This window comes from Aplidium turbinatum, chromosome 12 (genome assembly GCF_918807975.1).
Source record: "Aplidium turbinatum chromosome 12, kaAplTurb1.1, whole genome shotgun sequence".
NCBI lineage: Eukaryota > Metazoa > Chordata > Ascidiacea > Aplousobranchia > Polyclinidae > Aplidium > Aplidium turbinatum.
The window spans coordinates 12,364,090-12,388,460 of NC_137483.1; the positions used below are offsets into that span (position 1 = coordinate 12,364,090).

The window sequence follows — 24,371 nt, forward strand, 5'->3', positions numbered from 1 at the left end:
ATGGATCCGATAGCTTTAGGTTTTATTGTTGTGTTAGGGATTGAAGCAGCAGTCGTCGCAGGGTTAGTGGGATATCTCCTGTTTAGACCCAGCGATAAAAAGAGTAAGTAGTTCTTTTGAATATTTTGCTGTTATCGGCTGATTCTTTAGGCAGTTTTACAAAATTTATAAAGTTGTCGCCGATGTACAAAACGTTGTTGCAGGCCTTCGCATTTTATGAGGCGATCGCAAAAAGCAGTGGAAAAAGAGTTGTCGATCAACAGCACAGAGTATTGGCAACATCTATTTCTTTTTCAGTTTTCTACGATTTGTTAAACTTTGTTCTACATTAATTTTCCTCAAATATCGGTAGTGATTGTGAAGCTAGAAACCTATAAGTTAAAACCACGTTTCCCGTTATACCGCAGCATACTTTAGCACAAAAATACTAGATGGACAAATTGATCAAAGGTTTATGGCTAACATGGTACAAAATGATAAACTCGCCACCAAAGTTTTATTGAGAAATCCATCGAGAAAAAATTCAAGAAGCATCCAAATTTCTCAATGAAATTCGGTTGTTCCTTGCATATTTAGTGAAAACGCTATTTCACGAGTAATTTTTTATCAATTTATCTCTTAAATAAGACCGTATTGTTGCTTATGCGTATCTATTGCTGTCTGATAGGCTGTATATCATATCCATATGCTATGATAAAGCTTTGGTAGAGAGTTTGCTTTGTTAAACTATAAACAAACAAAATATATGCAAATCATATGCTATATTTGACTGGGTGTGAAACGATACGAGTTTCATTGCCAGTCAAGGGCTTCGTTGTTATCAATTACCAATCTTTTAGAAGGTTCAACAATGTTCTGGTTTTGTTGACACGCGACATTTCAAGTACCCATATTTCAACATAGCGTAATTACGTTGTGAAATACCAACCACTAAGTCTAACTGTTTCGTAAACAAAAAACACTCATAACAATTTTCCTTCGGGCAAAGTTTCTTAATGTCAGCTCATATGCTTTCGCTGTTGGCGCCTTTGTCGTACGATAAGCCTATGAGGCTGAAATCATGTTGAACTTTTCACTGTTACACGAAACGCACTTTGAAATCTTTAATAACATCATAATCTGTTTTTAGAAAAACCAAAATTACAACCAGAAGAAAAAGTCGCGACTGATTATGGAGAGCCTATCAATGAAAACGGACATGCGTTGATAGATGTGAAAGTAAACGAATGCTGTTGACATTACAACTTCTTGCATGATTTGATCGAATTCAATTGATGAAAAGTTTAATGATCAAGCAAGGCTGGTTCAATTGCCAGCGTGTGTTTGAGCAAAGCATTTCAAGGAGAGTTCTTTGTTCAGCGGCACTTAGTGGATGGAATAACTCACCGGCAACAACAACACTTCAATAACAAGCGGAAAATTCGCTCTTTCAATCTCTGTATCTAGGCCTGTATCAAAGGTTCAAAATTCCTATAGGCTACTGTACCTACAGTGTACAGGTAAGTATACAAAACTGCCATAATTAAGGTCATAAAGAGGTGTTTTTCTGTCCAAGGATAAAGATTCCCACATTAGTTTAATTTTTTAATCAATTTTGACTATTTCGTGAGAATACGATATTGTATGCAAATTCTACAGCTGTGAGTTATTCACACCATTGGCCTCAACTTGGATAAATCGGGGATGATGTTACATTATTCTATGCGTGCTAGTCGCGCAACGTTTATTCATCTAAGACAGTGGTTCTCAACGGGGGCGTTTTGATTTTACAGGGGGGGGGGGGCGGTATGATTACCTCGGCATAAGGTGGATGTTTTGATTATTAGGGGGCATTCTGGTTTAGGCTAACCCATCTACCGACCAGCGTAACGATTTCGTCACATCATTGTCTGGATAATTTACTCTACATGCTCGCACGATAGCCAAACAACATTTCTCTTACACCATCGTCGTATTTGATTTATTACCCACCGTTTTGTTTACAAACGCTATCTATTTAAATTCAGTAATTTTTCAGTTAATCACACAATCTGGTGAGTTCCATCATGATGTAACCACTACTACCAGTATACTGTTTTCATGCTCGCAAGTATATATTTGCTTTTCGTAATTATACGTTTTTGTTGGGGGGCGATAAAATTTCGCCAGTTTATAAAGAGGGCGTTGGGCCAAAACAGGTTGAGAAACACTGATATAAGACTTTACATGATTTGTGGGAACTGTGTAGTTAAGAGGAAAGAGAATGCAAAACCGTATTCAAATACGAATGCTTTAATTGAATTGCATTGCGCATGATTACTCCAAGTCTCCAACCTGCTTATAAATACGAATACAGCATTCAATTATCCCGTGTTTGGTAGTGACCAGTTTAGATGGCCATAATTGACCACTTTTCAGCCACCTTCATAATGGTGACAAAACAATGTTGTGTCTACATAGAGATACGCTTAACTCTATTCTGTCACCAATCATGTAAAATAACTTTTTCTTATCAAATCAGTCTCAACTTTTTGGAAATAGACATGTTTATTTATAGAATTTCGATTTCCTTATTAACCCTCTGCTATAGTTGAATACTTACTTTTGTGTTATATTTAGGATCAGCCAGTAGATACCGCGTCTCACGCCTCTTCCACGTCCTCAGGTAAATGTCAATCTGACTTAATAGTCAGAGACTCTATCACATCAATCAAATCAGTACAGTGACGTTTCATGAATGATTTATTGCCTCGGTTGATGTTGGTGCAATCAATTTATCTGTTAGTTTTATATCTAAAAATGATTTTGTAACAAAGAAGTGAAGAATGAAAATATCTCATAAATAACATTTGCACTTTCAAAAAAACAGTTTTTTGTAATTTTAGTGCTATACTGAAAGAATACATAACAGCCTTAAATTTTAAATGTTTGACTACGTTAAAGAAGACGGTGTCACAATGAAGTAAAAATAATAAATGTTTTGTATTTTTATGATCTTTCTGTAGATTTCAAGAAGCCTTTGGAACTAGATTCTATTTCAATTGATATAGAAAGGCCTCTTTATAATGATCCTCCACCGACAGTTATCCAAGTAAGTTATCATGTTGGGTGTCTTACAAAAACATCATACAATCAAAGCTTGGTGTGTAGTACGGTATTTAAATATTGTCTATTTTTTATTAAGTGTGCGCGTGTGTGCGATATGAGGTATTGTTTAGAAAAGGATTTTTATATTTACCCCACAGAATAGACCGCTTCATCCAAAACTGTGCTTTTTTAGATCTATCTCTTGCAAATGATACGCATTTGACATGAAACTACATTGATTCACCTGCAGTTAGCTTTAAACTATTACCATCTAAATGAAGTATGGTTTATGCAACTATTATGGTAACAGCTGAATGGCGTACGTACACCATATGACGTACGTACGTACACGTAATATTGAATGACGTACGTACACGTAATATTTTTTAATGTAATTTGTATGAACAATAGATGGATCGAGAGCCTGCGCCTGAAGAAGACTATCATGCTCCGCTTTACAGTCCTGAAGATAAGGCAGACGTTTCCAGTACATCACCGACTGAACAAGAAAAGGCACCAATTGTTTTAGCCAAAGATGAACCGTCGTCTTCAAACTCTTCAGAAGAAGAAAGAAATGTTGTAGAAGAGCCAATCAACGAATCTGTAGCTCTCGTTTCACAGGAAGAACTGAAGAAACCAAAGAGTTTCAGCTCGTCCAGTGAAGATGAGAAACATGAAGTAGAGGAGCCTGTTATTTCTCCTGTATGTGTCGGATCAAACGAAGAAGGAAAAGATGACCCTTTCCTCCAGTTTTCTAAAAATGAAGATGACAAACCAAAAGATGAGGTACCAGTAGATGTTTCTAAAACTAGTTCAAACTCCAGTAGCAGTGATGATGACAAAGATGATAAATATGAGTCCACTTTTACATCATCCTTTATTATTTTACCAGAAGAAGATAAAAAATCATCTGACTTGTCAAGTGATGATAAACAAGATACCAAAAATAAATTTATTTCTGACCCATCGCTCAATGTTTCGCAGGAAGACGCTAAAACTTCATCAAGTTCCTCCAGTGATGATGACAAAGATATGAATCAGGTATTGATTGGGCCTATTTATTCATCTTTCAATGCTCCACACGAAGGCGATGAAATGTCATCAAGTTCTTCCAGTGATGAAGACAAGGATATGAATAACAAAACGAGTGGGCATATTTATCCATCTCTGAATGTTTCACAGGAGGAAGATAAAAAAGCAACAAATTCATTAAGTGAAGATGAAAAGCGTCTCATTGATGAACCTATGATTGGTGTGGTGCACAAAACCGATGATGAAGAGCAAGGGAAACCTCTGTCAAGCTCCAGCTCAGAAAGCATTGGAACTATGCCAACCTCTCAGAGACCTGTACCAGTCAAAAGAACAACATTGGTAAAGGAATCGTTCAAACAAGAATCTATATCAAGCAGCACAAGCTCCTCTTCTGATGAAAGTGATTCCAATACAAAAATAACGAAAGTGAAGAAAAAGAAGGTTAAGCGACTCCCGTCAACTTCTTCTTCCAGTGATGAGCAAATTATTAATCATAAAAAGAAAACCCATCGCAAACGCTACATTCACAATATAGAGGAAGTTGAAATCATTGAAGAGCATACCTTCAACAAAACACACAAAACCATTTACAAAAAAGCTCCTCCTGGACAAGAACGCCCAGAAGCATTCAGTGAATCTGAAAACGAAAACGCTCCTCCTGCTGCTTACGTCTCAAAAGTAAGGAAGGTAAAACGAAGAAGCAAAGAGATACCTTCATCCAGCTCTAGTTCTTCTTCATCAGAAAGCGAAGCAGTATCTTCAGGAAAAGATAAGAAGTATCACACAGAATATCGATTCGACGTAGCTAAGAATAACGATGACAACGAGAAACACGTGACAACAAAAACCCTATTTACGTCTTCAGCATCACCTACCAAGCAAGTAACAAAGCATCGCACTTATACAGAAACCATACAAGAAGATAAAACAAAAAGTAAGTGACAAGTTCTTTGAAATAGAAACTATTCCTCCTTAATATACTGCGGTGTCAACATTTAAACTTGGGCACAATAAATGATATGATTCAGGCGTGATGGTAGGACTAGAACTTAGAAGTAAATGTAGATAAGTTTTGTTGTCCATGACTGATACAGGCGTTATGTATATTGCATTTATTAATTAATTCATAGTTTTGTTGTAAATTGATAGGCACAATTTGCTTTATCTTGTGTCTCACTCTGTTGATAAGTCACATTATCAGGTGCCATTGGAGCAATGAATTTTGTGCATTTTATGGCTTTCCTTTATTACATGTTGCAGATAAATTTATGAAATCCTGATTAATTTTTACCCGGCTTTGTATGCTACCAGATGTAGTAGTAAGTATGGCCGATGACTCTTATTGAACCAAACGATTGCACCAAACACAGTTCTCATTCTATTCGGTTACATTTTTGGTTACAAACTTTAAGTATACTTTTTGTTCTCTTGCTGCTTATCAAAAACGGTAAGTTCATTTCAACGTTGCAGTCTACTTTTGAGTTGTTGTTAATGTGTTGAACATAAAATGTTAGCTTGGCTACCCACAAGCCTTCAATTGAAACGAACTTTACTAACTACTGATTTAGAACTGGAAATGTGCATGAGCGGGTCCCATTCTTCTGGAAGTGATTCGGAAGCAAGGATGAGAAGCGAAAAGAGGATACCTATATCTTCTTCTACTTGTTTCCAACCTGTAACAACAACTCTTACTGTTGAAAAAAAGAAAGAAGGTATGGGTTGTGGTAGACTTCAGTACAGAACAAAAAAAAGAATTTTTATGGTTCTTTTTCTCGAGCAGGCTCATCTGATTCACTGAAATATGCATTGAATTATGCAGTAAACTGAAAAAGCTAAATTTACTTTTAAATTTTTCAGTCGATGCAAGCAGCAAAAATAACGTCTCTTCTTTAAAAACTAAAATAATACTTAATCACTAGACACAAGCAACTTTGAAATGGAAAACATTTCAGTGTGATTCAAAATCATTTTGTCTTCACTCTTCAGTTCAACTTCAGGAAATCCAATGAACCCAAATGTCGTTTTGTTTGAACGCAAAAGTCCAACGTAGCTGATTTTTCAGAAGTACCCATTTACTGAAAAAGATCGTTTAGGTTAAAATAAGAATCAATTTGAACTTCCTTGTTGATCATTAAAAAAATCTTTGAGATTCAATTCCTTTTTTCTAGAACTGGCAATGAGCAGGAGCGGTTCAGATTCTTGTGACAGTGATACGAAAAGAAGAATGAAAAGTGAAAAGATGATTCCTATTTCTTCTTCTCCTCGTTTCCAACAGATCTTGCAAACGTTCACTCTTGAAGAAAAGGAACAAGGTAGAAAATCTTCAGACAATGCTGGCACAACTAAAACATGGTATCACGTATTTCACCTTACGTATGTATTATTTTGTACAACACATCATAGAAACTCTAGAAAAGTATCAATAGTTATTTTTTCGTTTTATTAGTAAGAATAAGTTGCTGAGATCTTCCAATAGATTGGTGATGTAGAGAAGAACACCATAAAATAATATTCTTTTCTGAAAAACGATTAAAAATGCCACAAGCTTCAACGTCCTCACAGTTTTTGGAAAAATACAATCTTAGGATTACTCCAATCGATCATGATTCATGTTATACGTTTAGAAGAGAGCCAAGTGTTACGTGACAAAGCTTATTGTTTTATTTTTAAGAAACAAAAGAGCAATCCTTTTCGTCTTCTTCTGAGAGTGATTCGGAAACAAGAAGAATGAGAAGTGAAACGAACATTAGCCTTTCCGCTCCTTTATATGAAACAGTCACTAAAACTGTTATTGTTGATGAGCTGCATAGTCCAGGTACGCACTCGAAGACACAGATAAATTTAAATATAAAAATACAATTTTTGCAACTCAGGTTGTTTTCGATCGATTAAGAGTTTAGGAATACTGTATAATCATCTACTTAGGAATATAATTCTATTTGAATAAGGACTTTCTGATGATCCTCCTTTTAGGTGAAACAGGCTGTCAAGGGTTTAGAGAGTAATACAGTAGAACTCGGTTAATCCGGATTCGGTTAATCCGGATCTTCGCCTAATCCGGATGAAACTGGAAGTACAAATGAGTCAGGTTTGATAGAACCGTCATCGGTTAATCCGGATCTTCGCCTAATCCGGATGGAATCGCCGGTCAAATCGAATCCGGATTAACCCTAACTATATTTGATTTAATCATTTACTCACATAATGTATGGGCAGAAATCACTTTTTTCTCGTTGATTCAATGTCTGTAGATCTGAAATTTATGCAAAAAGGAGTGAGGGGCTGGCCGGGCGGTTGGCCGTAGCTTAGAGAGTCTGACTTTCTCAAGCTTTTTACTCTCGTTTACCCCTTGCCAGCTGTCTGAAGATACATTTACTTCATTAGCTTTTTCACACTAGATTTTGACATTAATTGCGTCGTTTTCTTTTTCGTAAATTTACTCCCTGGAAGTTGATATTTACCTCTAAGAGATAAACTTACTCTCACCCCCAATTAAACACTCTTGTGTTGGTATAAACTCAATTATACATAAACCCAAAATAAACCCATAAACCCAATTATAAACGCCATTTAAACACTCTTGTAGTTGAGTGACACAAAAATGCTTGTGATATGGCATTGTACTGTATGTTTGGTTATTGTTTTCGATGCCTTTTACTGAAACATAATGCCATATTTGAAACATATAACTTGCAGTAAAAAGTGTTGTGACTGTTGACTATTTATCATATCACCTAAATCCCACAAACAAAACAAAATATTGCAGTGCATGTTTTGAATTGTCATCCATTCACACATACAGCATATTGGCTGCAATTAATTGGTTAAGCTTGTGAATGGACAAATGTTGTTTACGCTAAAGCTAAATGTCTTTATCATAGGCTACGCTGAGTACTTTGTCTTTGTGACTAACACTTCTTAATGTCTGCTAATTTCAGAATTGAAATCAAGTTCTTCTTCTGCTGAGAGTTATGATGACGTCAGAATGAGTAGTTCAGCACAAATTCAGCTCAAATCTCCTCCTAAGAGAGAAGTATTCACTGCTACGGTTGTAACCAGTAAAAATACAAGTAGGTTCTGCTGCTCGTTTTGTTTCGTAAATCAGTAACTTGCGTAATGTTAGAAAAGAGAAAGTTTGGCATGACAGAACATTAGGAGTGATGCCAAATTTTAATGTTATCAAATCATTTTCCTTATTGATGAATAACATAGTCTAAGAAAGGTCTTTAAAACTAATGTCGATGCAAGCAATGATACGGCGTGTTTTCAATTTTTTTTAACGCGATACTGTGTAACCAAATTTCTTGAGAGAGGGAAAGCAAAAGATTTAAAGAAAAATGTTTATCTTTGTCTTTCATTAATTTTTTTAGTGTGCAAATCTTCTCAATTTTATTCCTGTAAAATCTAAATTATTAAAAACACAAAATATTAGTTCTGATGTTACTTTTTATAACATTTTTGTTTGAATACTACAAAAAGATAAGTATTTATAATGGTAACTTATCCTAGCCGCAATAGTTTGTTCCTCCGAGTCATCTTCTGATGAAAAAGAATTGGAATTGCCGGTTTCAAAGGAAGTTTCTCCTCCTTCCTCATCATCATCATCATCTTTACCGTCTTCCGATGAAGAGGCAACGGCAATCTCCAACTTACAGGTAAGTGTTTAAGGCTTTCTAGAATATGTTATGTTCCACTAAGGAAAATTGCACTTGAAAATTAAAGTTTAATTTCTTGGTTTTTCAACAACTTTGTAATGTAAAAAATAAAAAAGTGATATTAAAACCATTACTCGCTTAGAATGAAATGACTACAAGATTAGTTTAAAATTACTTGCGATCATCTTATTCATCTAAACAGCTCAACAGTGTCGATGAATTTGAACAGCGTATTTTTGAATACTTTATAGACCACGAAATTGTCGACTGTCGTTGAAAACGACAATTCGAGCTTCCAAAACGAGGAAAATATATCAATGACAACTGTAAGCACAGAAAACATTGAATTTCAAAAACGAATTGCTGTGGATGAGAACGTAGCCAGAAGTACGACATACACGGTAGAAGCTGAAGTAAAAGAATCACTGGAGCTGGATAAAAACGTGTCAACAACATCCGTGCAAACAGAAGTAGACTTTGGAAAAGAATCTAAAGGTGATGAGGATTCCTCCAGGACTACCATCACCACTGAAGAAATTGTGGTTACCACGACTACCAGAGAGAAAAAGAAGTAAGCTGAAAAATGTGTCCAATAATCGTGTAATCATTATTTTGTTCACTGTTTAATAATGCTTTTTATACTTTTCAGTTTCAGCAGATGACTCAATCTACCAAAGTTTGATTTGCTCATTATTTCTTTGCACAGCCTAGAAAACAGCATAAAATTCATGTTATCATCCCTGTCTATACGTTGAGTCTTACTACATAATGGAGTAGCAACATTGACGCGTTTTAGCGTCATCCGACGTTGGGTCTACTAAAGTTCTTGTAAATTATCTAGTTATTAACTCTTCATCATAATAAACACTATGAACTTATCAATAAAGACGCGCACTACATCACAACAGCCTCCGGCTATGAAGCTTTTTAGCTTTGCTGGTTTTAGTTCTATGTCATATTGGCTTATGTTGAATTGTTAGTGTGAGTCTGACGCATACCCAAAGAATCTATTAAGTTTGTATGTGGGCGGGATAGGCTACAGGTCGTCTGAAGTCCGCAAATTTGATACACCTATTCTCTCTGCCATTGCAACAGAAGAGTTGAATAGACGACACATTTTTGTTTTAGTAAACTTTGCTTAAAATAAACAACTTTTAGAAAGTTTTCCGATTAAAAAAACTATTGTTTGCACACCTTTTGCAAGTTTTTACATTGATGTCTTGATGAGCTGGTTGGTTTTGAATCTTTATCCTCGTACTGAGAAAACTTTTGATAAGTTATTCCTGGCAGTTTCGCACACTTGCAGAAGCTTTAAACCACTGGCACAGGACGGTTACCAAGATTGGCAGAGTGAAGTTTTCGATTTTAGAAGTCATGTTGTTTGTGAATTGTTCCATTCACTTCGCTCACTCTTTCAAATAGTTTTCAAAATGTAAAAATAAAATCAATGTTTAGTAGGCTACTGAAGTAATAATGTTCATGTAAAAAAATTTAGAAAACCTCGCAAAGACTTTCAATTTACCTCTGGTTGGAAACGTCAAGTTAGCTTAGCCGATCTCTTCGAGGCTGGAGTGGTCAGTCAGACGACGGTAGAACAACTCGAAGAAGGTATTAGCCTACTCGTAGGCCTGCACAACCATTATTCTTTTTGAATAAGTATGTGTTTGATGGTTCATAAGTCACGAAATCTTGTCTAGGCCTCAGCTTCAGTGATATGACGTCCCTTTTTTGTAAAGTATTTGCATCTACCACCAGGGGCGGATCAAGCAAGTAGCTTTAAGGAGGAGGAGAGCTTTCAGCAAAACACTATGATGTGTAGGTCTACATTAATCCAACCTTGCAAAAACACTTTGAATAAAGTTACTTTTCTGTGTTTTAGGGGGGGATCGCTCTAATTGCCCCTTCCTGGACCCACCACTGTCTGCCACAGTAGCCTAAATTATAATTGCTACCACAGGCTACATGAAGACGTAGGCTACAATTGGCTACAGACTACCTGATAAACATGACATTGTTAAAGCTTACCAAAGTTGGATATGTCTTTAGAACTCTACATAAACACATTAAACACAAAATTGTCTTCATATTTAAATATTCTAAAAACATTACTAATGTTTTTCGGCATTACTAATGTTATGAAACAATAGGATATTTTCACCTATTAAATCATATTTATCATCAATTTGTACTAATGCAACGAACTTTCAAACTGGTTTTTAAAATCTTACAGACAGACTGTGATATAAATGTGACAAAAACTACTTACTAAAATTTTTTTCAAATGTTAGGAACAATCGAACAAGAAGAAGTAGAGAAATCAATTCGAGTGTACTTGGTGGGAGAGGAACCGATTGCTGGCCTTATCATGTCCGACACAGGAGAGAAAGTTTCAATCTACGACGCTTGGAAGAAAGGATTGATCAGGAGAGGTAAAAAGAGAAAATTAAAACAAGCTAAAATAAATTTACCAAAACACAGCGTTTTTTTCAAAATCAATATGATCCAGAACGGTTTACTGTAAGTTAATTGAAATATGTACCGTACGTCATGTGTTGAAAGTAGTTTTCGTTTTCAATAGCTTTCAAGAAACCTAGATCCAGTCAGTTTTTTGTCAGCTGGTTTGCGCTGCAAATTTCCAAGTACATAAGGCTTTACAGCACCCAACAGGTTAGGTCCTTTATGGAAACGAAGGGTTTTATTTTACAGAATAAGTTGATCCGTTTTATAACTAGATCATAAAGTTAAATGGGGTCACAATTTACTAAAGCTTGGACAAAAAATCTCAAAAGCATACAATTGCAAAAGCACACAATTGTAGTGCACATGATTGCAAAAGCACACAATTGTAATGCACATAATTGCAAAAGCACACAATTGCAATGCATAAAGAAAGGAAAGTGAAGCGTTGAGTAGGAAAATAGTTTTCATTGTGGTTTCGTTCGTTTATCTCTGCTAGTTACAAGTCTGCCTTATACAAAAATTAATCCTTACCTCAGAGTGGTTTCGAGATCTGGTCCTCCCTCCCCACCCCCCCCCCCCTTTTTAGTATAGGATATTAGCTCTACTGACTATCCCATAAAAATTACATTCTAAAATAAACGTTTTTGGGAAGTAATAAACTTGATATTTGTAATTCACCAGTCCAATGTTATTCCATTGTATTGTACATTTGAAAATGATGAAGTTATGTTTATATGTAGCTTAGAATTACTAGCCGTAGGCTACAACAACTTTCTGAAAAGGTCGCCGAAGCGATAATGGAAGAATCATTAACCATTTTTCCATGACAGTATATGTCAAATGATACTTTTTCAACGCACGGTTGTAAAAATCAAGACAGCTATCATTATTAGGTTTCAATATCTGTTGGTACTCGTTGGTTTAAGTTTTTATGTTTATTCTTAGAATATTTTCACCTATTGAAAGGTTGCTTTAACGTTGTTTCGTGTTGGCCAGCGACATTTCACTTTTTTTTTGAAAAACAACCCCTTTTTGACGTAATGGGTGGCAATCACGCCTACAAGTTTGTGATTATTGTGTACAAAATTGTATGTTTCTTTAACATTAAAAGCAACTAAAAACTGCATTCGTTGCGCGAAAAGTGGGATGGCGCAACGGATAAGGCGTTGGCTTTCCAATTATGCAAACCTGGTTCGACTCCCGGCTTCAGCTGGTTGTTGAAGAACACCGCTCACCTCTACCCGGGGTGTAATAAATTGGGTGGGCGTAGTTGCTGAAGTAAAGGCGGCCGAGAGAAAGGAACTGGCCACCTCGTTAGTGCCGAAGGCTTAGTATAATGAGAACCTTATCTTCGCATTTCCCAAAGCTCAGTAACTGAGTATGGGACCTTTACCTTACAGTACAGTATGTTTCATAGCACCTAAATCAAATCGGACTCCGACCTTAGAATCCTGCACCGATTACAACTATGAGTAGCTATTGTAGTCGCTTTAATTGCATTTTTTGTCTCCAATTTAAAAAATGACACGGTTCAATTCTGATAGTTTCTTTCCATGAAACAGTCAACAATCTCATCTCTATAAATTTTTGTTTTGTTTTTCAACACAGGCACCTCCATCAGTTTGCTGGAAGCCCAAGCAGCCACAGGCCGGATTATCAACCCTAAAACCGCGGAGAAGATGTCAGTAAATGAAGCTACACACAAGAGATTGATTGACCGACAGTTTGAAGCTGTTCTAGTGAGGTAATGTGTATTCCCAGAGAGCTTATAATTGCTTGTCTTAAGAACTGTTTGGCTTAAAAACTTTGTATCGCAAAAATAATGTTTTCATGATCCAAACTTTGGTACGAATGCCTCAAAGTCAAAAGCCCAAGTCTCACCCAATCTATGAATATCTATTTCTAGAGATACTACAGATTGATCACATTTGCCTGCTGTTACAAAGAGTGTTAAAGTTAAAAAAAAAGACTTTTTCCTATTTTTTATTGCTTGGTAAATTAATACTCCTTTATGTCACTTGTACAAGACAGTGAAAAGTGAGAAAGGCATATTGTTTAAAAAAAAATGCATTTGAACTACTGGCAACACTTCGCATAATTTGTCAGATAAAGCGACATCTTTCTGCATTTGCGTGAGATATCAAAAACACACATCTAAACTTGAAAAAAGTAAACAGAATTTAGCTAGCTTTAAACATTTTGCATATTCAAACCTGAACTGAAAATACCAAGTGAGACGTTTCTTCGTTATCAAATTTGTATCAGCAGTCAATAGGACAATAGCTTACAATTATAACTACTCATTCCTAGAATCATGTAACAGCTTATAACTTAGCGTAGGCAAAGTTTAACGATTGGCTCAAGGGACTGCATTTTGCAGTGGTTAAATATTTTCGACACGCAGTTGCAGTTGTTTGCCAGACAAATATCCACATGCTGCAAAAGAGTAAAAATATACACGATAGTTTTCATATCTTCAGGCAACCAATTTATGTTGTTTTCTTTCATTAGAAAAGTGCATATTTTTAATGCATAGACTTTTTTGCAGAGCGGAAAGGGCAGTGTACGGATACAAAACAAGGCTCAGCAATGAAACACTTTCTCTGTTTGAAGCAATGAAGAGAGGTCTCGTCGTAGAAAACCATGGAGTCCGATTGCTTGAGGCACAAATTGCTACAGGAGGTTTGTTTGTAGTTGGAAAGATTTGGTTTGCTTGCGTGAAAAAGAATTTCTGCCCATAGGCAGCTTTTACTTTACCACTTTTGCTCATGTCATGTTTACTGTGGTCTCCGGTAAGCCATGTCTGCGAAAGGAATTACTGTTAGACTGAATACACTAAATGACATCAGCTGAAAGACAGAGTTTGCTGTGGACCTAATGTTCTTTTCTGTATACACTTGATATTGACGACATGGTCACCACACTCCAAGAATTTCGTATTGTTTCCTACCTGACGCGGCCTACTGAGTTCATTCTCACTTGTTTTATTGTCAGACTAAAAATGAGTATGGAGTTTAATTTGTCAGCTTCGCAGTCTTCTTGAACTGAACTTGTTTAAGTGACTACCGTCCAATTGCGGCCCTTCTAGCTTTCAACCAGAGAGATGATCCTACTTTGAACTTTGTTTGGTAATTACAGAAGAAACAGAGCTATATTTTGAATACGCGGCTTACTGAGTTCAATCTCACTTGTTTTATTGTCAGACTAAAAATGAGTATGGAGTGTAATTTGTCAGCTTCGCAGTCTTCTTGAACTGTGTTGCTTAATCACACAGGACGGGAAAAAAACTACCATTGATTGATCTGTCATTTTTTTACAAACCTCCAACAGCACGCATACAACGCTCCAGTGAATTTATAGACCATATATGTAAATGGTCCCCTCTCATGATGCTGACACTGTTTTCACTGTGGAAAGTTCGCAAGTGTTCCCAAACCAATAAAGTCTTTCATTTAACACAAACAATGCTTCAGGCATAGTTGATCCAAACGCGAACCATCGCTTGCCGGTGGAGGTTGCATACCTACGCGGTTTGTTTGATGAGCGACTCAACGACATCCTAGAGGATCCATCAGATGACACAAGAGGATTTTTTGATCCAAACACAGAAGAAAATCTCACCTACCTTGAGCTAATGGACAGGTGAAGAAATCTAACGCTTTATTGTTATTTTGTTTGTTTGGTTGGTTAGTTTCCATCCCATCCCTCATGCTAAGAAAGCCTCCGATAAGTTATTCCTGGCAGTTTGGCATACTTGTAGAAGCTTTAAGCCACTGACGCAGGTTCGGTTACCGGGATTGGCAGAGTTGAGTTAAGTTTTCAATTGTCGAACCAAGCTTTCAAATTATTTTTGGAAATCCAACGGTAATTGAATCACCATTTCCTTAAATTATTTTACTAGGAAACGAAAATTATTATTTATTCTACCGAGCACCTAAATGACCGACAAATCTCATAAAGGAATTATTTACTACGTGCATACAGAAAACTCTATATTTTGGTTTGATCCATGTTTTTAATTCCAAACCTTTTCGTATTTTGCTTGCTATGAAAGAACATGTTGAATAAATGCACATGTAAAAGCAAAAATGTTAAGGGATGGTTATACGATGCGCATGCAAATATTGTCAATAAATTTCATATACTTTCAGGTGCGTAATTGACAAAGACACTGGACTTAGATTGCTGCCGTTTAGATCCCACCGAAAAAAACAATCGAAAGTTTCAAAGGTAAATAAAATGTTTTCGAGTCGTTAAAATTTGTCTTGTATTTTCAGTCATGCAATAAGGCTTCATTTTACCTACTCATGATTATTTCAATGTAAAAAATAGTTGTGTTTGTAGACTACTTTAAAAGACAGGCTATCATTGTGCTTAGATTTTAAGCATTTTGCGACTGCTGATCGTAAATTATAACTGAAAAAAGAAATTGTAAAAGTCCGTCAAAACTGAATATACTCTTCAGGCTTTTTGTTAATTATTTCTGATGTAAAGTTGAAACCACTTTAAGCTAAAATCGTGGATGGTATTTCAGTCATTAATCAGTATCTTCTTCTTATGTAACTAGTATAATGTAGCTGATATTTATCAAACTATATACAGTATTTACTGCATGATAGTTTTGAATCTCTTATAAACTTTTGGCTACTTGAAGCGTAAACAACGCAATAAAATAATATGAAAATACAAATTAAATCAAATATAGTTATTACTTTCTAAAACCTTTACAGCCTGTTTCACCCTGAGAGGGGGATGGATTATCAGAAGGTCCTTATTCAAACAGAAGTACTCAAATAGAAATATATTAGTCAAATTTCTATTTGCATGAGGACCTTCTGATGACCCCCCTTTTAGAGTGAAACAGGCTGTAGAGGTGTTAGAAAGTAATAGCTATATTTGATGTAATTTGCTCTGCTTGGCATTGAGCAATTTTGTAGTATTAATATTATTTATTGTTTAAAAATACAATTTATATTTTTTAAAGATTTCTCCACTACAAATTCAAGTAAAGTTGTTTTTTGTTTTGAAATCTTTTATGTTGATACAAAGGTTGTTTTCGAATCTGCAACAAAACGACAAGTTCTGCTTGAAGACGTCGTCAATGCCGGCTTGCTAGACTCAGCAACTGCAAGAAAGTTTGATGACGGTCGAATGACAGAGGAAGAAGTGACAGACATGGTTGCTCAACTAAAAGTCTACGTTGACGGAAAACTACCTATTGCTGGCGTGATCAACTCTCAAACAGGTAAAAAACAAGACAAGGTTTCATTTCTTTTCTTGTTTTTTATACAAGCTTAATTTTTGTTTTCTGAAACACCAGGTTTTGTAATTTTTCAACGAATTTCCTTTATTTTTAGAATTTCTAAAGGTGTTTGCGACTGTGCTAAATCCTTGTATTTAGTAGCCTAAATTTCGGTTTTTAACACGCTTTATGTTCGTGCTTTGTCGCTTTTACCTTTTTCCAGTCCCTGCTCTGTTATGAAAAGTCATATTTTTTGCTTTGATAATAATCGAAAATAAAACTGAAATAGTAAGCAAGAAACATTGCTAATCTTCTTTGTGGCGACTGGAGGGACTTTGTGATGTAGTCTACAGTGTGAGGCCTACTCCACAAAAATAGGCCTAACAGTAACATCAATATCGCTGACACTTTATGATCTGGCACAGTGGTTCCCAAACTTTTTTGAGCCCGACCCAAATCTGAGTTTGATGAACATCTCGCAACCCAAGACACAGACAACCTTTATAAACAATTTTACCACTCCACTGTTTTTGCAATCTTTGCCTGCTATAAACAAGACACAGACAACCAGCTGAAGGATGGTCTGCTGTAGCTCCTCTTGCTCAGAGTCTAAGTAAATGTGCTAGATTCGTTGCTGAGTCAAACCGGCTTGGCTCCAGTGCCTCTTCTCGGTGCTTAAAAATGCGCTTATTTTTTACATGCGTCGGATGTCTCTTTAACTTGTTCTTCTTTAAGGATTCGTTTGACAACATTTTACAACACAGCCTACTGTACATAGCGGCTTGCCAGCAGCACCTGGGTCGCAGATAAAAATGAACTTTAAAAAAAAAAATAGTTTAGAAATCTTAAATTGTCAACTTGAAGAATAATTTACGTGCACTGTGATTTATTGATGGAAGTGACTTGAATGCCGGTAAACCTGCTTGCCATAATTGATTTTGATAAGAGAAGCCGAATAAAAGCGTGTGATGCTCAATAGAAGGAAAAAAAGCTTATTTATAAATTAATTTACAACAGTCCGATTTTGGCATATTTAGATCGTCTTTGCACGACCCATTTTCTGACCCTTTGCGACCCATGTTTGGGTCGCGACCCATAGTTTGGGAACCACTGACTTGGCATGAACAAAAAAGATTGATGAACGGAAGCGAAACATTGCCTTTCCGAATGAAAAAAATGTAGGCCTGCTTCACGAATAAAATGGTAAACAACATATTAATTTGTTTAAACAAAACACAAAATTTAAAGATCGAATTTTGAGTTCGCTTAGTCTTGAATGCAAAAACTGTAGATCTTTCAACAATTAAGTAAATCGATCGATCAAACAGCTTTTTCGTTATACACCAACCGTAATCTGATGTTTAAAATCGCCGATTGCTGATCCACGGATAAATTTTCCGCAAACTGATTCTCAATTAAGTATTCAGACGGCCAAAGTAATCCGCCCCTTAAGATTTGTTATTGGTGCACTCAACCCTTTGTGTGCTTAGTCTATTCTGTTTCATCTCACAAACATCCAAACTCAATCTATTTTGCGTGCAGGCGACAAAATGAGTTTCCTCGAAGCATGCAGGAGTGGATTAATACGCAAAGGGACTGCTTTTGAATTACTGGAAGCCCAAGCTGCTTGCGGAAAAATAATGGATGTACAAACAGGAAAATCGGTTTCTATAGAAACAGCGTTACGATCTGGTGTAATAGATAGGTCAGTGGCCCATTTGAAGCAAAAGTTTTGATGCTTAAAACTAAACGTAATAAGCAATCCAGTTGTTTTTCATGATGGTAGCCTAACTCTGCCAAAAGTAAACTATGCCATTAAATCAGTTCTTGCAAAGAAACCAACTTCACCTTTAATGCTTTAAATCAACATTTCTTTGACCACATCGATTTGTTTTGTCTTTACAGCGAATTTGAAGACGTTGTGACAAGAGCAAGCAGAGCTGTAACTGGCTATCGAGAGCCATTCAAAAGAGAAGTCCTTTCCCTCTGTGAAGCCATGATGCGACGACTCGTGGTCGATAGACATGCCATCAGGTATACGCAGTGACATTTTGTTAAAGGTCAGCTTACCTTAGTCATCATTTTGTTTCAAATGCTAATTCTGAAAGTGTAGGCCTAAGTACTGAAACAACTGGCTTGTGATATTGAAAAGTTCAAACGCTTTGCTTTTTTTGTACACAAGCAACTGACTTTAATATATACAAATCGGTAGCTGGATATGTTGTATTAGTGCTTATTTCATGTTAAAACTAACTTGACTCAAGCAATTTTCCAGATAAAACACATCCTTCAAAGTAGGTTATAAAATGCAGGTTTTGTTTCAGGTGAAGCTTTGATCACCGTACTTTTTATTCCCAGATTACTGGAAGCCCAAATCGCTACCGGTGGTATTGTAGACATGAAGAGTCCCGTACGCATCAAAGTGAATGTTGCCATGAAACGAGGCTTGCTAGATAGGACCTTAGCGCAGAAGTTGGACAAACGTGAGACGACGAGCTATTTTGATCCGGTGACAGGAGAAAATCTCAACTACTCTGAGCTAATGGGAAGGTAAGTCACCATTACTTTGCACCACAATGCGAAGTTCATGTGACATGTTTTGGATTCTGTCGATTAGGGAGCTTTGAAGTCGTATCAAGCAATTTAGAAAAGTAAATTCAAAGTAGTGTTTTATGGTGCGTGTTGTTAAAAGACCGCATGTAAAATATCGAGAAAATTTAAGCAAGATATGAAAATGAATGACTTATCTTTTCCAGGAAGAGATACTTTGGAGTAATTTTTTTCACAACTTGAATGGAAATATTACATAAAAATTTACTCTTGACTAATTATTTCAGAAAAATTGATCTCTGGTTTCTGAATTATAAATGCAATCTCTAATAATCTCTACCAGCCTTAAGAATGATACTACAAATACAAAAAGTCTTGTTTTCTACGTCTGCTTTGCGAGGTTTGCGTAACGTTCAATTTTGATTAATTTCGTCTTTGCAGGTGCGTCCTGGATAAAGACACAAATCTTCTTTTCCTCATGCTGGAAGGAGGGACTGTCACTGAGAACATACGACCCTTTGAACCTGAACCGGAAACCATGAAAATCCGTGAAAAATCACAAACAACGTTAACCACAGAGGTAGTGCTGGCTATCATTGTTCCAGACAATTGTTCACCTAATCAAACGTCATATAAAAACCGTTCAGGTCTACTGAATCTTAGCGTATTACGTCATGGAATTTTTCCTAAAAATGAGCCAAAATTGCACCATCGTTCGTAAGACTTGTGTCAAACCTGTTTAAACATGAAACATTGGATCACCACCTTTGAACACCTGTTAGAATTGCGTGACAATGTCTTTCATTATTGCGTCACAGTTACTGTTTACGTGAGTTTGAGATATCGCAAATTATTCTAGTCATTTTAAAATTGTTGCTTGAAGAGGTTGGTCGCATGTTTAACTGTTTTGCTTAGTGCTTGTCAGCTGGACGAAAATTTCCGTCTTTTATCTAAGTAGTTTGTTCTGTAGTGACAGGTTTTAGTGGCGTACCGTGTTGCGTCCCATTTTCGATAGCCGCGGGCTAATTTTACAGAAATACAATTTTGAATAGACGTTTCAGAAGAGTGTTTCTCTTTCGGTCATTACATACAGACGAACGGATTCGGGAATCTTATGTTACAATTTTCCCACGAAGAGATTATGGTTTACCGCTGTGACCAATCATTCTTTCCTGATGGCTTGAACAGTTTCGTAGCGTTTTGAAAACAGATTGTAAATCGCGTGAAATAATTGTGTTAACATAAATTGATTTTTGATAATGTTGAAAAGAGCAAATTTTCAGGAGTCCCATCCCAAACTCATAATGCCTTATTTTTTTCTACAAAATTTACATTATTTGAATCGGCAAAGAAATCACATTTGTTCCAATAACATTGCACTACAGTACATTTCTCAAATTATTTTAAAACATTATGAATTAGAACTTAGCCTAAAGTGTAACTGTGGCTATATTCTCCATTGCTGAATCTACTGTATTATGTTATTGATATGTTGATAATTTTGGAGTTGGAATGGATGCAGGCTACAATTGAATACAGCCTATTCATACTGCATATCCAGAATCTCAAACAATTTGAAACAAATTTCTCATTTGCTTCAGTACAGCTACGAATTTGTCGTGGATTGTCTTATTGTCTAAGCCTGCTCTGAGTGCAAACGTGTGGTCAAATATCAAACAGCACCACAATCAACATTTGAGCCAACGCCCTCTGGACCGTACTGCAGTGCCACTTTCCAACAAAGGCGATAATATTTTGTTGGCAACGATCAGTATCCGACTCTTCAGCGACATCTACCAGTCAAAATAATGCTACTTTAGGAAGCAAAATGCTTTCGTTACTAATCTGTTTTCCAAAATTTTGTTTTTCAGGTTGTGCAAACAAAGAAGAAAAAGAAGAAGAGGCGTTCCTCGAAAAAAGAACAACCTTGTAAGTTTCTTATCTTTTTTTCTATATTTGTTTAGTTAATTCTAAATAGACAGATAATTTGTCAGTCCATTTGGCATAGATTTACATCGTATTTACAAAGTAACATATTTTATTTGACTTCAAATTCACTCATCTCAGCCCTGTAATGCTAAAAACTCATTCATGTTAAAGTAGAGTTTCTTTGACGAACAGAGGTACTCTGTATCCTCACAAAAGTTTGAGCCAGATATTTACAAAATTTATTTTTTGTTTTGACTCTTTTAAGAAACATCAATCCTGGGACGTGCATATCTTAAATTTACAAGAGAGCTGACTGAGAACGCTACAAAATTGCTCTTGCACATTCGAACTCTCGTGGTTAAATTTTAAATACTTGTTCTTATAATCAAGGCTATTACAGACCTCTTTAAAACCTTGCATCAAGAAATTCTAAGCTCAAAGTAAATCAAGTATACCTGTCGGCTGCATAGCCGATTGGTAAAAGCCCTCGTACAGCAGTCGAAAGGGCGACGGTTTGGCAGTTAGCACCACTCAACAACATGCGGCTGTGTCTTTGGTAGGACACTTAAAAGCATACCTGAAGGTTGACATGGAAAAGGCTTCTTTGCTTTTCCATGAGCTTCATCAAAATTTGCAATCACCGGGCGAAAGCCTGGATACGACAAAAAAGACATTAATCATCAATCATGATCCAATTTATCCTCCGATTTCTTTGAGTGGCAGTGATTAGTTTAAGATTAGGCGAAAACCAAACTTATTTTTCTTCTCAGCATCCCCTTCTCCTGATTCTGTTCCAAGCAGTCCTCCTGCCATTTTGAGCCGACGTGTTGTAATTGTTGATCCTAACACTGGTAAAGAGCTCACCGTCAAAGAGGCGCTGGAGCATAAGTTGATCGACAAAGACACTGCAAAGCAACTGATGGCACAGGAGGGAGACTTTGATGATGAGGAAAATCATCAGTAATGTGTGTCATATATCTTAATGTAAATCGGGCTTCTGCTTGTCATATGTTGTTATAGAATGTAACAAAACGTTCAAACTACATTCTCGACCATGCTTGGCTGTAGCTGTACAGATTAAAAGTTTTGTAAAGAAAATCATAAAAGATTTTCTGATATATAGTTCGTTCTAAAAGCACGTGGTTAAATGATGAAATACAGATTTTCAAAGTACCACGTATATCTATCTACACTTACAGTATTGCAATCTAGCAGGTTTACTGACTACTGTATTACAACGTTACACTAAAACATAATAATTACTGACAATACTTCGCAGATTTTAACTGACTTAATTTAAGAACAGTTTATTATTCTGCTGACATTTATGATCCTAAAAAGCGATTCTCTTGTGAACAAAATTGTTACAAATATACCAATAGAGTAGTACGGCACTTTACAGGACGATTTTAACACTACAGTAGCTTGATCAGTAAGTTATGGAAGGAACATGGCCAGACAACATTCTTTTTAGAAAGAAACTAAAAAATCCTCCTACATCACCGTTTAAATATGTTGTGTAATGTAAATATCTTCTACGTCACCATTTCAACACATGTTGTTAAACAAATTTAAGCAGTTCGTTAAATCTATGAAAATTCTAGAAAGAAGAAATTGAAGAGATTTCTCCCAAACTGTCAACAATTGTGGTAACCAGATTATGTCCCCGTAACCAGATCGAATTTTGTCTTATTTTATTGATTCAACGTCCACAGACTGAGAAGAATCTATGTAAAAATGCGTATTTTACTAGCTGCGTACTTCTGTTTATCGCGTTCTTTTAGAAATGTTGTTTTGTAACAATTCCATGCTCTACTTTTTCTTTCTTGCACTTTCGTATATTCGTTCTGTAATCTTTTTTTGGGCATATATCACGAATATCATTTGATATTTCTTTTCAAACCAAGCAATTTATACAAGGACCAGTGTTGTTCATGTAGGTGGTATTCGCTTTTCCAGGCTTCCCTTACAAAGCACTATCAGTTTAGGACAGGACAGTTGATTGAAATAAACAGTCAGCTGCCAAAGTGTTACATCACTATACTGATAGTCACAGAGTCGTCATCGTGAACATATCAGATACGAAACGTTAATTTTGCTACACTAAAGTAGTTATTTAAACTATGATAAGCTGCTTTTATTGATGTTATGTAACTTTAACTTTTTCTATTGTTTTTAATTATTTTACCGAAGTGAAAAATTAAAATCATAGTTTTGTGTTTTGTTATGAAGCGTTAATGAATAAACTTACTTTTAACTACTTTTTGGTAAAAGACTTTGCTTGGCAAGTATTACATGCTGAGGCACTGCATATTCAAAGCAAAATGCATATTTTTGTGCAGCAAATTTTTTCGTACCTGTTGTTGTGAATTGTGACATGTCAACAAATAGTTTGAACAAAGATGCTATCAAAACTGTATTTTAAAACTGCGTAATACAATATAGCTTTAGTTTTGTCATTTGAACATGCTTGTGAAGTGTTTGCTTGAAAACAAGAAAAATGGGCTCATGATACTTCCTGAATCAACGAAGCACAAGAAAAAATCGAAATTTAAACTAAACACACTCAATTTTTTTCTTTGTTGCTACTACTTTGATAGCTAGTGAACCAATCTCGCATTTCTTTCCAGATTTGAAAGAGCAAACACCCAAACAATAGGATTTTTTTGAAGCTGACTTCTCACCTGTCATCTGTTCGTAAAAATGTTGCACCTCTAACTCAGCTAGTAAATTCCGTCCCTTTTGCATTGATGTGACATCCTCAGAGGTTAAAATTATGCAAAGGAAAGATTTTACTAGCAAGGAAAAAGATGGACGACCCAGACAGCATAATCCGTCATTTTTACATTGAAATATAAACATGACGGATTGTGCTGTTTGGGACACCCCTGACACAAACCGAATGTCAGTGAGTTACTCAAACAGAGCCATTTTGCAGGCTACATTGCGGAGATATTTGAAATTAAAAGGAGCTTTTGTCTTCTGTGAAGACGTCCTGCTGCAAACTGCTTTATTTTCGAAACGAACAATTAAGGTTTACACTTAATTTCCAACGTAAACGTTACGCTTTTCTAACGTTGCTTTTGTGAAAAAAATGTCATTGAAAGACTGAAATGAGAAAATCTCCAGATTAAAAGACGTGCCAGCTGTTTGCAGTCTACTGATGATGCCATTGGCTGAGAGATTACAGATTTTTTTTTCTTTCTTGCAGTTGTCAAGCAAACAACAACATTATTCTTGAATTAGTCTTGTCAAGTCTACTGTGATGTTTGCTGAAAGTTCCAAAATACTTAGGTTAATGACGCATTAATTCGTTTTGTTTGCATTTTTCAACTTCAATTACAGTAGAAAAAAAGCAACCCAAAATTACGTAATTGAAGTATAGAAAATCTACAAATTTTTGTTGTCATAGAAGAGCTGAGGCTTTTCCAGCGTTT

At 36.0% G+C, this 24,371-nt stretch overlaps 1 protein-coding gene across 1 annotated transcript; it reads left to right on the forward strand.

Annotated features, from left to right (window-relative positions):
- LOC145780598 (uncharacterized) lies at positions 1 to 23,955 on the forward strand. Its single transcript, XM_082592224.1, has 24 exons — positions 1 to 103; positions 1,130 to 1,218; positions 2,599 to 2,644; positions 2,985 to 3,070; positions 3,478 to 5,032; positions 5,667 to 5,810; positions 6,267 to 6,410; positions 6,770 to 6,913; positions 8,037 to 8,168; positions 8,608 to 8,753; positions 9,005 to 9,324; positions 10,249 to 10,361; positions 11,042 to 11,182; positions 12,822 to 12,957; positions 13,762 to 13,895; positions 14,687 to 14,855; positions 15,365 to 15,443; positions 16,263 to 16,458; positions 17,998 to 18,160; positions 18,361 to 18,489; positions 18,814 to 19,005; positions 19,447 to 19,585; positions 20,877 to 20,934; positions 21,705 to 23,955. Exons 1-24 carry the CDS (start codon positions 1 to 3, stop codon positions 21,896 to 21,898), a joined length of 4,752 nt encoding a protein of 1,583 aa, XP_082448350.1. The 3' UTR covers positions 21,899 to 23,955.
- Positions 23,956 to 24,371: the final 416 nt, after the last annotated feature.

Excerpts from the sequence above, each read along its gene's own strand:
- LOC145780598 (XM_082592224.1), top strand. The coding sequence starts at position 1 with ATGGATCCGATAGCTTTAGGTTTTATTGTTGTGTTAGGGATTGAAGCA. Across the intron at positions 15,444-16,262 it reads AACAATCGAAAGTTTCAAAG|GTTGTTTTCGAATCTGCAAC; the intron begins GTAAATAAAATG and ends GTTGATACAAAG. Across the intron at positions 18,161-18,360 it reads CGATCTGGTGTAATAGATAG|CGAATTTGAAGACGTTGTGA; the intron begins GTCAGTGGCCCA and ends TTGTCTTTACAG.